General features: G+C 35.3%; 2 protein-coding genes across 4 annotated transcripts; one reads left to right on the top strand and one right to left on the bottom strand.

The window, feature by feature from the left end:
* Positions 1–50: 50 nt before the first annotated feature.
* On the bottom strand, positions 51–3,064 carry LOC110787623 (probable purine permease 11). 3 transcript variants are annotated; one of them, XM_056837412.1, is made up of 5 exons: positions 2,921–3,064; positions 2,765–2,841; positions 2,512–2,545; positions 1,969–2,164; positions 51–1,484 (listed from the first exon to the last, which is right to left on the bottom strand). In XM_056837412.1, exons 4-5 carry the CDS (start codon positions 1,982–1,984, stop codon positions 343–345), a joined length of 1,158 nt encoding a protein of 385 aa, XP_056693390.1. In that variant the 5' UTR covers positions 1,985–2,164; positions 2,512–2,545; positions 2,765–2,841; positions 2,921–3,064; the 3' UTR covers positions 51–342. The 3 variants fall into 3 exon arrangements, with proteins under 3 accessions (XP_056693390.1, XP_021847944.1, XP_056693389.1); XM_021992252.2 differs by lacking the exon at positions 2,512–2,545; XM_056837411.1 differs by lacking the exon at positions 2,512–2,545 and having other exon boundaries at positions 2,765–3,038.
* Positions 3,065–5,289: 2,225 nt separating this feature from the next.
* On the top strand, positions 5,290–16,000 carry LOC110787622 (O-fucosyltransferase 9). The gene is made up of 10 exons (XM_021992251.2): positions 5,290–5,975; positions 8,232–8,304; positions 8,554–8,621; positions 13,651–13,739; positions 13,930–14,127; positions 14,260–14,464; positions 14,590–14,757; positions 14,842–15,009; positions 15,082–15,272; positions 15,515–16,000. Exons 1-10 carry the CDS (start codon positions 5,505–5,507, stop codon positions 15,684–15,686), a joined length of 1,803 nt encoding a protein of 600 aa, XP_021847943.1. The 5' UTR covers positions 5,290–5,504; the 3' UTR covers positions 15,687–16,000.
* Positions 16,001–16,570: the final 570 nt, after the last annotated feature.

The following is a 16,570-nucleotide window of genomic DNA, read 5'->3' as shown; positions in this document are numbered from 1 at the left end:
TATAGCCTGTGACCTTGGGGTGAATATTCCGGCATCCCACTCATAAGTCATCACAAAACAACAGCAAATGCTTTACATTATCGTTTAAAAATGACAGTAGTGAACAATACATACAATCAAATGTTGAATCTACAATTAAATGAAATGAATATAACCACTAGTTCACTTCTGCTACAGATACAACAATGGAGGGCACCCTTAGGGATTAATACAAACTGGTCGTTGAATATACTCGCTCTGTTTCATTACAACATTCAGAAGAATACATAAAGATAGTAATTACGGAGTAAAAGAATGAGATTGTTAAACAGAGGGAGTAAATCTGAAAGAATGTTGTGAGTGCTAACTTACTGCTAAAGACACAATACAGGAAGACTCTTTGCGGATCTCATTGACACTGCTGGGAGTGCTGTCTGTTTCCATGGATCTAGGGTGTTCCATAGTTCTACTATCATCCAAATAATTCTGAAATAAGTAAGAAGCAAAACCCCATAATGCCAGAAGCATCGCGATTGCCTTTGCGCCATTCATTGATTCATGGAAAACTATGAGAGAAGCAATAGGAGCAGCAGTAAGAGCTACTGTACTAATGACATTTGAGAAGAGAGAAGACACCAAAAAAATCAATCCCACTACACCCACAGAACAAATTTGCCAAGATATAGCAGTCCAAACCAAGGTCATCAAGTACGAAGCAGGTCCACTGTTGAAATTTTCCATCTCTCTCTGTAAAGTCCTCCATTGTCCGCTTACAAAAAGTCCACCTGTTGAAACTATTGTTGCTACCAACGAAGTGTAGATTTGCATCTTCATAACTAAAGCAAAACTGTCAGATTTTAACACTTTCTGAAAGGAAAGCTGCATCAGAGACAGGAGAAGTGCATACACAGCTGAGGCACCAAGAGTGCATAAAAAACCAATAGCATATTCCAGTTTGGATACCCCTGCTGGTGAGTCAGAATCACCATTCACAGCTAGTAGAGATGCAGAAAACGAGAGAATCACCACCGAGTTCAAGATTAAAGGGGTGAACTTTTGATGATTGAGAAAGTACGAGAATACTGCGTTGAAAGCTAGTTGTGTTGCACAGATGAGGGAATAGCTAGAGGCTGAGAGAAATAAAAGTCCCACAGAATAAAGTAAATTGTTACCAGCAAGAAGTACACCGAGAGAAAGATAGATCAAGGCAATGTGTGTCTTCGTATGTGGATCGGGTGGAGGTGAAGAACATGCCGGTAAAGGAATAAGGATCAGTGGAATAAAAAGTATGGGAAACCCTGCAGTTTGTACAATAGTGGCCAAAAACATGCTTGATCCACCTTCAGCATAATAAAATCTGCCTAGCAGAACAGCTCCAGTTTGCCCTAAAACAACAAAGGCAATATTGATTGCCACAAACATCCACCATCGTTTCCGTGTAAGCCTTAGAATTGGTAATACCTCAACCTGTGTTCTGACTCTACTCAAGATTGGGTACTCAATATCTGCAATGTATAGCAACTACTTAAAAACACATTACCACCAACATAGGCAGACAGAAAAGCAAATAAGTATTATTTCTCAGAATTTCTTTTTAAAATGGGAAAAACTTCATGACGCCTTTGAATAAGTACGCACACTATTTTCATGAACAGGCTTTAAGACCTAGAGGAATGAAATGTAGAGGAAAATATTGCGTAATGCCAGCCTATGCTATTCAGACCTTCATCTACCTTTCCTTGTCTAGGTCGTACTCAAGTAGAACACGAGTGTCATCCTTGGAAAAATCAGAAAACCTAGGATGTAGGAGTACCATACCTGAGTCTGAGTAACATATGCAGGCAATACAGCCTTATAGAGTCATTCCAGTGAATATATATATTTTCCTCAAAACAAAGGCTGGCAAAGAAAAAAGTAATCCAAGCCTTTTCTTCATACTGTACTACATTTAGGCATAGAAAATTTTCCAAATTAATAAGGTAAATTTACCTGCTAAATCCTGCATTGGATTAGACTTCGTATATTTTATTGTTCCTTAACAAATGATCATCTTTGATCAATGATCATAGTAAAAAATATCTGCAGTTCTCTCTAAGGAGCTCCCCTCTTCGAGAAAAGTTGTAGTGCCACTGGATTGTTTACACACCTAAAATATAAATGTAATCACATCTGCAACACCCTTCACCTGAAATAATAAAAGACATGATTTGAGAAGAAAATGATATAACATATGACACCTTTTCAAAAAAATGATATAACATGACACTTTTTCAAAAAATCCCCAATACACATAGACATTGATATGACTTCTTTCCCTTTTGCTTGATAAAACGAATGAAAGCAAAAGGGACATGTCCAACCTTCATACCCGAGTCTGAGTAACATAGTTGATGCAAACATTATCTTACACGTTATACCCAATATAACCACCAAACTTTCTAGTCATGTAATCTTCAAATTCACAAAACCAGCATAAATTTCAGAACCAAAACCCAGTTGAAAATCAATCAAAATGTTCTGTAATTCAAATACCTCATCCACATCAATAATTATACCAAAGTCTGACCTGCAAAATTAATGTGGGCGAAAAATCAAAGATGGGAATTGGGATTTAGCGCAATCCCTTTATAATTCATGTCAATTTCAAATTCAGAATTAGGTCTCCCAAAAATTTAGTGAAACCAATATTTATTCAAAGATTTCGCATTTACAGAACAAATTGAAACAGTTTATAATCAAATGAAAAATTTATAGACAAAAAAGAAAGATAGGAAGGATTACTCACTGTAAGTGGAGCGGTGATTGTTTGATTTATGGACGAAATATGAAATTTTCCAGAACGGATTTTAGTCTGAATTGAATCTGAAAAGTGAAAGATGGGAAGTATATGAGAATATTTGTAATTATGGATAAAAAAAATGCCAAAAAATAATTTTGTAACCGTTAATCGTAAGCGACTGTGAATCCTCTGAATAGATTTTTTTTTCTTTTTTTTCCCCTTTGCCAGTTGGAGTTTGGCGCAAAAATAAACTACTTGTTGCAATTTGTTTCCATCTCTAGAGTTAAATTAAGGTCAACACCATAAGGGCGAGTTGTTGATAAAGGATGAGATCTGAACGTGACTAAATTTATTTGAACAAAAAGTCTTGGGCGCATAAGGTGTACAATAAATTTATTGTATACCAAGGTAATTTTTACCCATTTTTTTTGTAACTTTAACTTAGTTTTGATTTACTTTTATTTTATATTAGTAAAAAAAAAGTTGATAAATAAACATTTTAAAGGTTAAATGATTAATTTTATACATTATTAGTAATTTTGAAGAAATAAGTTTTATTAAAATGAAAAAATTTATCACTATACAAAGATAACTTTTACATATATAACGTTAAGTTTTAAGCATTTTGAGTTAACTTTTACTCCGATGTACAATATTTATTGTACAACCCTTGTAAATAAGAATTTGTGTTATCTGAATTGATTAAATTTAATTGGCGTAATTCAAATATATTGAAGTCGATTAAATTGGATTGGAAAACATAAAAATTTTAGAGTCTAAACTTAAGCAAGTATAACAAATAGGACGGAGTCTTGAACCATATATACTTCGTATAACTAAGAGGGTCAATAGAAGAATTAAGCAAGTATAAGAAATATAAGATTTACACAATTAATTTAAAATTTTGGGGGGGGGGGGGGTAAAACTCAAAATACACTATAAAATTTTCCACCAATTCTTCAATGGACTTGATCCACACTAAATTTATCGTGGACCATGCCTTGAAATAAAGGCAACAATTTGTTCCTAATTTATTTTGGCATTTTATTAGGATTATTATGGAAAAAAATCAAATTAGTGTCGTTGATACATGTTGTGCTTGAATAATGTGATTTTAGCCACAATTCGCTTTTAAAAACATAGGGTTACTATGTTTCAAAAAATGGTTACTATGTCTGAGAATTTTGGTATTTAATTGATTATAGTTACTATATGAACAATAAATATCACTATGAGTGTAAAAATGTGCTAGAGAAAACTATTGATTTTGGGTTCACACTAATATTATTGTGGATCATGTCCACGCAGGAATAATTTTCCGTCAGGGTGATCGGTCTAAAGTCTAAATAGACCTTGTGTGACCTTTTAAAGATATGTGTGTTTGGATATCCCTCCACCATTTATCTCTTGTGGTTCACACAACAACTTTTTTTTTTCCTCAGAGCTTCTCAATATTTTATAACAACACTAGTGAGTCAGGGTCATTAGAAGATATCTATGAGTGAAACATTATTGTACTAAGGTCGAACCAACTAGACTCTTACCATATTATCTTACACTTACTTGACTGTCAAATCATGCCTATTAATATGTTGGTTGAATAATAGATATGGGACATATTATGTGGTCTAACAATTAGTTATATGTTCGACGATGTTTTAAGATTTGAGTTGTTATAAATACAAAGCAACTAAAAAACATTGACACATCACAAATGTATTAAAGACCTCTGCATAATGAACATGGCATGATCACCATTGTAAAAACAGTTAATTTACATATAAGTACTCTATACTCCAGCAAACTAGCAGATGTTGCAGATCACAGTAATAAAATTAAACAACCCCAACAATATAAGTACATTTCATTGAATGATTGATCATAATACCTCACATGCTCCCATGTTGTTGTGCTGCGATGAAAAAAATTACCGTTAATGAAGCCTATAAACAATAGAAGTAATTAAGTAATTAAAAGTCTTATCCACATGGATTTGTTATTCAATCTCAGTTTCTTTTGGTGTGGATCGGAGTGAGCATTTAAGGGAAAATGTTGTAGGTAAGGTTCGATCTCAGTTCTTAGGTACGATTTATCAGCTTAAACCATTAACGAACTAAATTAATTAGTCATCCATTGATTCACCCTAGTGACCTTTTTCCATACTATATGTTTTAAGGATAACTTAATTACTTATCATCGTCATTAAAACAACCATACACATTACATGAGATGTTACATCACAGGCAAGAAACAAACTCTACCAACTACAAAACACTATATTTGAATGTGTTGACCACAAAAACACCCAAATAATCAATCATGTTAATAATATCCAAAAGCTATTCATTTGAACAAAATAATTAATCCTTTCCCTAAATCACAAATTAAGGATCTTAATCAAAGAAAATCCAACATGGTTTGTTACATGTTGTCGTAATCTTAATTTTTTTTACCTTTGAACTTCCACTTGCCTCGTCGGTGGGCTGGGACCCACACGCTGTATCTCTTTTCTTCACCCCCTTTTCCCACTCTTACTCCCACTCTCACTCTCTCTCTCTCCTGTTAAACGCCATAGCCACTCACCTTCATTTTCTCTCACTTCAATCACTGATCAACATCTCATTCACGATTCAGTGATGAAATTATGCTAATCCTCTTAATTACCAGCTTGTTACCCTCTTAATCTTTCTGGGTATTCCATCATTCACCCAAAAAAGGTAAAAAGTTACGATCTTTTCCTGATTTGATGCACGGTTACAGCCGTCTTGGGCCGAATTTCAACCCATCATCGCCGTCTTCTTCTCCCCCGTCGTCCCCCCGATTCCGGCCGTCCCGAATGAAGCCCAATGGGCTGATCTCCAGCCCGGGAATCGGAAGGGGAGGAGGAGGGGGGTCGATGAAGCTGGGGAATTTCGTCGAACGGTTGGTATGCATTGTTATTGCGGCGGTTTTTAGGAGAAAAGGGGTGTTGTTGTTTGCACCATTGCTGTATATTACTGGGATGTTGTTGTACATGGGGTCTTTGAGTTTGGAGAATAAAGTTGGGGGAGGAGAGAGAATTATTGGGTTTAAGAAAGGAAAGGGGAATATTGAGTTAAGTGGTGGGTTTGTTCTTGATGAACCTCGATTACCGGGATCTTTGTACAGAAGTCCTGAGGTTTTTGAGAGGCTTTGGCCTTTTCTACAAGCTGATCAGGGAAATCACTCCTCTAATGCTGTATGTTCTCTTCTCATTGCCTTAATTTTGCATTTCAAAATTTTGTTTTTAATGGAATTAGTACATTTTATTGCTGAGATAGTTTGTGTAATTACTAGTTAGCTTTTAGCTAGGTTGGTAGTAACCTGTTAAGGCGTTAAGCAATATGAAGTACTACTATTAGTTGGAGCAAATTTTGGGTGAGAGTGGCTCACACTAATCTAAAGTTACGCCCAAGAAAGTTAAGAAGTTACTCTCATCTTACATCGAATTATAGCGAAGGCAGTGCCGTATTAGACTTCGCCTTCTTGTTTGTATGCATATATGACGGAGTATTACTGTATTTGTCATGGAGAGGGTTATGTTACTTGGACCGAGCTTCAGGTGTCATTGCACAATAACACCTGACGGGCTGATGTTATACAGATACATTTTTGGCCTATAACGGCTGACATTATGAGTTTATTTAGCTATCTTTCATATAGTCCTACTAAATACTTGGTCCATTTCTAATAACTTCAATAGTTTTTGGCATTTGGATTAAAATAATGAAGTTAAAGGGACTAATTATATGCATATACCTCATATTTGTTCTAAACTAGTAGATAGTCTTTGCATATCAGATTAAATAAGAAACAACTTCTCTATGAGGCTATGTACACGGGAATTCCTAGTCAAAACAGTAGGCTAACGTTGATGTTCGTCTCGGGGAATTGCTGATCTTTATTGACTATCAGTAGAACACAAATTGGTGATCAAGTTAGGAATGCTGGAGGGGTTGACAAAGAGTTTATGGGGCTCTTTAACTCGCCAAGTGGCTCTTGATGGAGAGAGAAAATTAAGAGCCAACTCTACCGCATCAATATGACTCTTGAGTAGCTCTCCATGGCTATCTCAAACTTTGTGGCATGTATCCAATGTCCATGAGGGACATGATTCTCCAACATTCTTTGGTCCACACATGGGTAGATCTCCAGGAGAGACACTCACTATTGTTGGAATTTGCTGAGTAGGTATTTTGAGGATATCTTAGGGATAGAGACCTTTGAAGAGCCATGTACCATTGAACATTCTCTTAGAGTGTGTAGAAAGGAAGGAGGATGGACCTGATAATGAATGCTTGGGAATGATACTGGTAGTCTCTTGCGCACGTATGACTTTTAGTCCTCTCCAAGTGTGCTGCAGTATTCGAGTTCTGTGGATTTAAACAGTTAATATTGGACTTATTGGTTATGTCTTAATAGTTGAACGCCCTGACCTGCACCGAGAATTGCTGAGATTACTACTCTAGATAAGACATCACACTTGGTATCAAATGAGCGTATCAAATGAGCAAAATTGAGTAAACTAAATCTTTATGCTAGGAGATTCCCTCTTCTTTGATACTCCTTGGAAAGAGAAAAAATCTTTATTATTCCTCGAGGGGTTGATATACATGCTGCTGCATTTCTCATGTGCTATGACAAACATATATTACGAAGAGAAGAATTACGATAAGTATTCAAGTCTTTGCTCCTGTTGCTCCAATGGTTTATCTATTAAATAGGGTCACAAAGATTCGATTGACCAAGCTAAGTACTTTAAGTGTTAACTATTATAGGATAATGATTGAAAGTTTTCATTGTTGTAGTTTCTCGTCAGGCTAAGGTTTAGGTTAGGGAACTTATCTAGAGGAAAATTCTCCATTGAATTTGATTGATGGTTTACTGATGTGTGAATTGAACAACTTACTTCTGAACAACAACTGTATCATTTGATTAAAAAAAATCTGTTATAGACAAATTAAAATGCTGACAATGCCTTGACAATAGTTTGTCAACAACATTAGTACCGTGAGGGGCATGTACTGACTATTGACTTCCTTCTTTAGCTTGTGTATTTGGGAGGATCATGTGGGCAATGCAGTGGAGCACATGCCAGATTGTCTCTTTACTGCCTGGAGAGACCAGCGAGTGATGAAATGTCACTCATGAGATGGTTTTGAAGGTTGACCCTTAGTTTTAACATATCTAACTAAGTAAGTTGTCAATAATATGATTTATCATTTATGGTTATAGAAGTCTAACTTTGCTTGATCACTGCATATTGCATTCTTTTTAAGTTTTTATATTTCATTTTTCGTGGTTTTCGACTGTGATCAAGTAACTCAGAATTATTAATGTTAATAGGGACATTTTTGTTTTACCATTCAGCATATTCCAATTTGTTTCTTCAGGCCCTTGATTCTTGTCTCTGATGCATTTCTTATATTTGAGCTTCTACGTTAAAATAATGCAGTTGACAACAGTGTGGCCTTCAAGATATCAGCGTGGCTGGAAACCCTGCACAAATAACAGTGTTGTTGAAACAGGTTTGATTTTAACTGTCCTCGTGAATCTAAATTTGATGATATCCTCGTTTTCTACTTACATGTACCTCAATACCAAATACGAAATAATATGCCTTTGGTGCAGCATTTGCTGTATTTGGAAACTTCCACTGCCTTTCCCAATAGCTAATGAGTTATCCTAATGTTTATTTAGTGTTCACCCCTTGTCTGTCTTCTTCTGCTTTTGAGTCCCTAACACACCTCCGTCCCTCTTTTACACTTTTGTTTCAGAATTACCAAAGTCTAATGGCTACTTCATAATTGAAGCAAATGGTGGGCTTAATCAGCAACGCCTCTCGGTACGTCTGCTTCTCATTTTGTAATTTTCATTAATTTTGATGGCTCCTACACATAGAAGATAAATTTGTCTGTTACAGAATTGACGATGAATGACGGTTTGAAACTTTTTTAATGGAGTAAAATGCCAGTATAAATAAATGACAGGATGCATTTGATAGGCTAGTGCATTGTTAAACACTTACTAGGAATTTGCCTTAAAGAAGCCTGTTTATAGAGGAAATTGTGTTTTAGGTGGAAAACAATTCTCCAAGTGCATATTACTTTAGCCTTGACACAACACTTCAGTGGCTTGCTAAGTTCTCTTATTACACAAGTTAAATCTGCGTGTTTTAAGTAAAAAATGAGGACAGATTATTAGGTAGGCTTTCTGTTGTCAAGAGACTTCTAGAAGACCAAATTAAATGTGAGAATATGCTGCATGGTAGGGATGGAGGTAAGAAACACAAGAAATAACACTTAGGAAAGGAGATATAACGAAGCTTATGCAAAAAGATAAAGGGAAGCACATAGAAGCTTATGCAAGAATGACTAAAATGTGAAAAGGTTGTCAGAAGGAATCCTCCATCTTGATTATTTAGAATTGCGGACAAGTCTTACTATGTCTGAACTCTTGTCAAGACCAGCCACGTTCCTCCATTTTAGAGGGAAGTTCGAATTTGTGAATGGAAATTGGAGAAAGAATTGGAATTTAATTTTAAAATGATTGAGGTGTCTAGTGGAAATTAAGGTGTCGGGTAAGGATTCCATACGCTTGTCAGAGATCCGATTGGGTATGTTGAGTTAAGCATATGTTTAGGGGCTAACGTTTGAGATTTTTCACCTTTAAGGACCTTGTATGTTTATTTCACCTTTAAGGACCTCACTCCACTTTTAAAATAAAGTTAACCATACCCTTAACTCAAGTGTTGGATCCCTAGTTAATAAAAGACGTATGTTTAACATTTTAAATTTTTTTATTAATTTTTATCACAACAACGTTCTATACAAAGAAATATGCCAGGGCTGAAATTATGAACCTGTTAAGGTATTTGCAATTTAATTTTACACTAAATGCAAGGTATAATATTAGATAACTCATTCTTTTGTATTGTTTTTGGAAAAACTGGGTAACAATAATATAAAGGAGAAAAATCGTTAGATGACGGAATCCATCATCAGGTAATGTTATAAAGATTAAAAATTGAAATAAGGTAGTTGTTTTTAACCAAATACTTATAAGGTGATTTTTTCGTAGAAGTGTGTCATACTAAGTAGTTCCCCACGAAATTTCCTTTATGCTATTTACATCTCCACACCAACATTAATTAGTTCCCCACAAAATTTCCTTTTTTCTATTTATGTCTCCACACCAACATGGTTTACTCAACAATATGAAATAAATATGATACTCACTCCGTCCCACATTACTTGTTACATTTATTTTTACACAAAGTTTTAGGTGATAAATGGTTGATTGGTTATCAATTGTTATTCAAAAAATACTCCCTCCGTTTCTTTTTGTTCTTTACATTTTCCTTTATGGGTGTTTCAAAATGTTCTTTACATTTCCTTTTATATTATCACATAAATGCTTTAATATTCTATCAAAATTTGTATCCGATGATTATTTTAACCAATTAAATTCATTGGGTCACTTAATCTTTCACACTTTTCCATTGGGACATTAAAATTTTCTCATTTTTCCAATATTAGAATTTTGATAAAAGTGAAAATATTATAAATAAACGTAATTTGCCTTGTTTAAATAAAAAAATAGAGGAATCTCAATGTACATTAATTAGTCGTTAATAAACGTGTAAAAAGCCAAACGTAAAGAACAAAAAGAAATGCATGGAGTAGATATGATAGGAGTTAGTGGTTTTTTTTTTTAATTGAATGAGAAAGGGTGTGGGGACCAAAAAAAATTTATTGGAAAGAGAGAGACAATATAATAATTGTTGAGTCATTCCTAATTTAGAAGTGTAACAATTAGTGTGGGACGGAGGGAGTATCATTTAATGCTCTTTTATTACGTTAATTTGGATTACCCTTTCCTACTCACAAAGTGTACCATTAATAGCAGAATTTACGTCAAAAAAAAGATAGAGAGAAAAATTTGGAATGATATAGTTTGGAAATGATGTTTAGATCCTTAAATCTTAATTGAGTTATGTCGAGTGTGATTGCTCGCCTATGGCGATGGCAATGACAAACCACCTTGACTGATCATATGTTAACTATTGTTTTGAATGTGTTTGTTGGGTGCGTAAATGAAGAAATTGAAGGTTTATGTATTTTTTGTTTCTTTTTATTTTGCATTAGAAAAGTAAAACTTCAAAACTTTTGGAAGTTTTTTGGTTGAAAATGACAACTTGGGTTTAAGGTGGTTAACTCACATGAAAAACAGAGTGAGGTCCTTAAAGGTGAAAAAAATGTAAGGTCCTTAAAGGTGAAGAATATCAAACGTTAGACTCCAACTGTATGCTTAACTCCGGGTATGTTGTACATACTGAAAAAGTCAAAGTAATCCCATGGAAAAAGCCGAAAATCAATCTGAGAGACTTTAACTGTTAGAAAAGCTAGGGTAGTGTTTTGGCTTTAAGTGACTTTCTGAGTCTACCTACGTTGTAGCGATTCCAAAGTAAATGAAAGTTGACCCAATAGCTTATGTGCATGAGTCCCATCAATTGACGTAAAACCTTCCCAATGAACTAGTACCACTACCTCGTCATCTAATATGTGCCCATGAATTGCTCTAATACGGGCTCATGCATTGGGGACCTTTTTTAAAAACCAGTGGAAAATCTATAGGAATGTGAGGGAAACCTTATGAACTTAGGACAATACACATCCTTATGAGGCTCATGAAATTGACCAGGGATTATTAACAAAACGCAGATAAAAGACAGCATTGACCCTGAAATTGCCTTTGGCAAGCCTATTTTTGAAGAGTTCAGCTTATGCCCATAACGTTCAACCTAAATGGACTGACAAAATCCCAAGCTACGTGACTCTAATATTAGATCTTGCTAACAAAAGCCATTTTGGAGACAATTGTTTACAGTATTGGGACCATTATTGATGGAATGCTTGTGGCCGTGTTAAAAAAGTGATTGTCTACTTTATCTTTTACTTAACGCAGAAAAATAAAAACAAATTAAACAGGAAAAGAGTTTATATTACAAAATATAGAAGTGAGTCAATTTAAAACATATTTACCAAAATCATCAAATATTAGCACTGGGAAAAAATATCATAAAAAAGGGGGAGAAATAATTAATCAATTAAGTATTGTTGTGTGTGCATTTTAAAATTACAAGCACACATCGCGTGCATAGAGAACTAGAAATTTTATAAAGAGCCCTCCGTGGATCATGGAATAACTGCTAGGATCTTTTGTCACACCAAAATAAGATTTGATTAGTTACTCCGACAAAAGGCAATAATCCATGCTTGTTAAATTAGAGTAATAGGCAGGCTTGCATAACTCATGTTTGGCTACTAATATCCAACATGAGTATGTGGCCAAGTGTTAGACTAAAGCATTCTACAAACATTAGGAATTTTGGTTCGAAATGAAAAGTGTCAAGACATGAGAACATGGGTGAAAGTGAAGAGTAAGTAACATAGCAGCTTCCTGTCTGCATCGTGGTTTGCCAAGATCTAATATTAAAATTGCCCATTTGAATGTTTTACGTGCTTGTGATATTCGCTTGGGTTGCACAGAAAATCTTGAAGGAAACCAAATGGAAGTTTCTACTCTTTAAAACATCTTTATAGGGTTACTGGATTAGTAATTTTTGTCTTAGACGTTTAGCTATTTCTGACAAAAGATGATTATACACCTGATATCCTAAAATCCTTAAGGATATAATGTATACCTATATGATTTTTGGAGAAATTTTAGAACCTTTTAGTGGAATCTTGAGAGGAGTCCCTTTGAGTGAATTTCGAGGGAAGTCCCTTTAATTGAATTTCGAGGGAAGCTCCTTCGAAGTTCTTAGTGCTTCCACGTATTTATATTATCTATCTAAACCACATATCCAAAATTTTAGCATGAAGTTTATATTAAAAGTTTTGAAGATAATACTGCCGTCCATTAGATTGACTCTTGTAGGAGTGATGGGATATTTTTGGAAATGAGGAGGCTTTCTGGTAACCAATAGCCTCTAAGGGTTGTTCAAGTAACACATTGGCAATTTAAAAAATAAAAATAAAAATAAAAATTGGAACCTGAAACCATCCAGCAAGGATTTTATAAGGCTACAACTCAGTTGCTAATTTTTTTTGAATAGTAGAGGAATGCCTCCTTGGTTTGCCCAATGGACACCTAGACCATAGACGACTTCTTGATCAGTTAATCATTGCATGCAAGGCCATGAGTCATGATTTGGAGACTTGTTTAGGACATCACTCTAAAATATCTATGGGAATGGTCTCTTTGGCTTTCAGGAGAACTCTTTGGTTCACCTAACTGGGTTTCGTTCTGACTATCTAGACCTTAGATTTAAAGAAGCCCAAACCTTAGAAATGTTGTAGCTGCCGTAGTCACATTTTTAGACAAAAAGTTATGCACTTGTATGCATTGGATCACGCTGTTAATATTATTTTCTAGGGCTTAGAGCCTTAGACGATGTCAAATGTTAGACCTTCTTTTCAGCGCTTTAAAGTCCGTGAATGTATGAAGAGGGAAATAAGTACCTCTTAGTTTTCAATAGAAACCCCTTGCTTGTCAAGTATATGTACCCAGTGAATGGACACTTGGAGGTGGGGCCTATGTTGTGATGATTTTCCACATAAGGGTTTCCTTTCTCAGAACAGAACTCAGGTCATATCTTATTTACTGCATGTTACTGATTAGGTTGCAGGATTTGATGATTCCTAGATGTTTCATTTTCACGGTTCTTGGTAGGTAAAATATTGTAAAGCTGTTCTGTTATCAAGATTCTTTCTTGTCAATGAACAATTTTTTTTTTCTTCTGTGACTGAGTTCGAATCTTGTGAGTAAAGTTTTAGTTGCAGTTCTCTTATGGTAATTTCAAAATTCAGATATGCGATGCTGTAGCAGTGGCTGGGCTGTTGAATGCAACTCTTGTTATTCCAATATTTCATTTGAATAGCGTTTGGCGAGATTCCAGGTACCATCTTGAAGTGCCTTACTAATTATTGGAGATGTGCTGACATCTGAAGGTGTCAATCATTTTTTTATTCCACGTCTTAGGAGTTTCCCCTTAGATGTTGTGTATGTACTCTATGTGTTCACAATTTTAGCAGGAATGATTTTTGTCTATATTATGTTCATGTATTATTTTTATTTTTTGATCTCAGCAAATTTGGTGAAATATTCGATGAAGATTTCTTCATATATGCTCTTAGAAATAAGGTGAATGTAATAAGGCAGCTCCCAGAAGATATCCTCCAGCGGTATAACCATAATATTAGCAGCATTGTGAACTTGAGGTTAAAAGCTTGGTCAAGTCCGACATATTACCTACAAAAAGTGCTACCAAAACTATTGTCATTGGGGTATGAATTTCTTTACTCTAGTGGTCTGGTCTGGTCTGGTCTCTGAACATTCTGCTCTGCTAGATTACTGAAGAGTGAAGACTTTAGTTATTTTATCATATATATTGCCTGAATTCATGTTCATATTTCCAGGGCTGTACGTGTAGCACCATTTTCAAATAGATTGGCCAACACAGTACCTGCAGAAGTTCAAGGGCTACGATGCTTGGCAAATTTTGAAGCCCTGCGGTTTTCTCACCCTATAAGGTCACTAGCAGAGGTCATGGTTCAAAGAATGATTCAGAGAGGCTCAAGGAGTGGGGGGAAGTATGTTTCGGTGCACCTACGCTTTGAAAAGGTAGGTAAGAAGATATAGACATTAAAGATGTCACTTCAGTCAAGAGAAGTTATGCCTTTTGATATGCCAAGCTGCATTTGTACATTAAAGATATCTGCACGATTTTGAAAGTTATCTTCTTCCAGGATATGGTTGCATTTTCCTGCTGTATGTATGACGGAGGAGAGGAGGAAAAGCATGAAATGGATATTGCTAGAGAAAAAGGTTGGAGAGGAAAATTTCGTAGAAGGGGTCGAGTCATAAGGCCTGGTGCAATCAGAAGGGATGGTAAATGCCCACTAACTCCATTAGAGGTATGAAATTATGATACAATTCAATGACAAAAGATGAATGTTTTCTTTATATAATGGTGATTGGTGAATACTCTCTTCTCTCAGGTAGGTATGATGCTTAGAGGTATGGGATTTGACAATACGACAGTAGTGTATGTTGCTGCTGGGACAATTTATAAAGCGGATAAATTCATGGCACCCCTTAGAAAGCTTTTCCCACTTTTGGAGACCAAGGATACTTTAGCAACCGCAGAAGAACTTGCTCCATTTCAGGTACGATCATTATCATGGTACTGTTCTTTCAATCTATTTTCAATTTGATAGCCATGACAATTTTGATTGCAGGGCCACTTGTCCAGGTTGGCTGCAGTTGATTATACGGTTTGCCTTCACAGCGAGGTATTCATCACTACTCAAGGAGGGAATTTCCCCCACTTTTTGATGGGTCATCGCCGTTATATCTATGGAGGCCATTCCAAGACATTAGTACCTGACAAAAGGAAATTAGTTCTATTGTTTGACAACCCTGATGTTAGGTAATTTTGCATTACTCATTTATGAAAATTATGATCCAATTAATATAGTATGTGACAATCGAATCACTTAAATCTATGGTGGAGTTTAAGAAGAATATTTGAAATATAATACAAGAAAAGAAGGCGTTGACTTTCTTACAGTATTGAAACAGGATTAGCGGGATGAACCTTCTTACAGTATTCACATGGTGCACCATTTGTTTAGTTAGCTTGCTTACATGTTACACAATATGTTAATGCAGATGGGAAACATTTCAGTACCAGATGCAGGATATGCTATATCGTAGTGATTCAAAGGGGCGCGAGATGAAAAAACCTACAGCATCACTCTACACATTCCCTATGCCAGATTGTATGTGTCAGGAGGCTGATACAAATACAATGCACGGAAATGGTACGCTTATATTATCTTGAAATTTTTGACTCACACAAATTCTTACGATTCTTCAACTTAGTATTCATATTGGTCGCCATACTTTTTGTATATGGTTCAATATAGTATAGTTACTCCGTAATTCTTTAGCCGTGTAATATTTCATTCAATTTACTATACTAAACTAATTGCTTAAGTTCAGATGAGAGGTTAGCTACTGATTCTTTGAAATGTGCTACTCGGAATCGGAGAAGCGAGAATAGAATTCAAATTTATTACTTGTATAATTCTAGTTGCTACAATGTAAATTAATTAATCAATTAATACAAAGGATAAATCATATTTTGTTTTTTTTTTCCGGTTTCTTTTATGTTTTATGTTTAGTTTCTGTCAAAAGTTATTTATAGAAAGTGAGATTTCATTTTTCATTTTGAAAAACTTAGTCTACTTTTAATCTACCATGATTCTCCATTCTAATAATAGTCAAATGTTGGTGGAAACTTTCTGTAAACCTTTTTGGATTTAGGTGAGATGGAATCTCAGGAAAGCACTGAGTATGATATTATTCGGTGCTAAACAGAGTTATGTTCAACAAGTCAGAAGTCATTGTATCCCAATAACTGACATTGACAAAATCTTTTGTCAAACGAGGTAAGTAAAGATATGAGATGGAGGAAGTATAAAAGTCAGTGTTTGGGGAATGTTTTATTTCTCTTTTTTTTGTTAAGCCTTGTGCATAACAAAGTCGAAGGGCTCGTGAAGGTTTATGTAAGGGGTGCTCTTGTGTAAAGGCAACAAGAGAGATGCAAGTGTCGATTGGGCACTTGTGGGCACACAACAGTCACGAGTGGGACCAACGATGGGAGTTTATTTGTTCGATGAGAATTTGTTGAGTGTAGAAAGCTTAAAAACGAGTGACGTTAAT

This window comes from Spinacia oleracea, chromosome 2, assembly GCF_020520425.1.
Source record: "Spinacia oleracea cultivar Varoflay chromosome 2, BTI_SOV_V1, whole genome shotgun sequence".
Lineage (NCBI taxonomy): Eukaryota > Viridiplantae > Streptophyta > Magnoliopsida > Caryophyllales > Amaranthaceae > Spinacia > Spinacia oleracea.
This window is presented reverse-complemented; position numbering and strand designations above follow the sequence as displayed.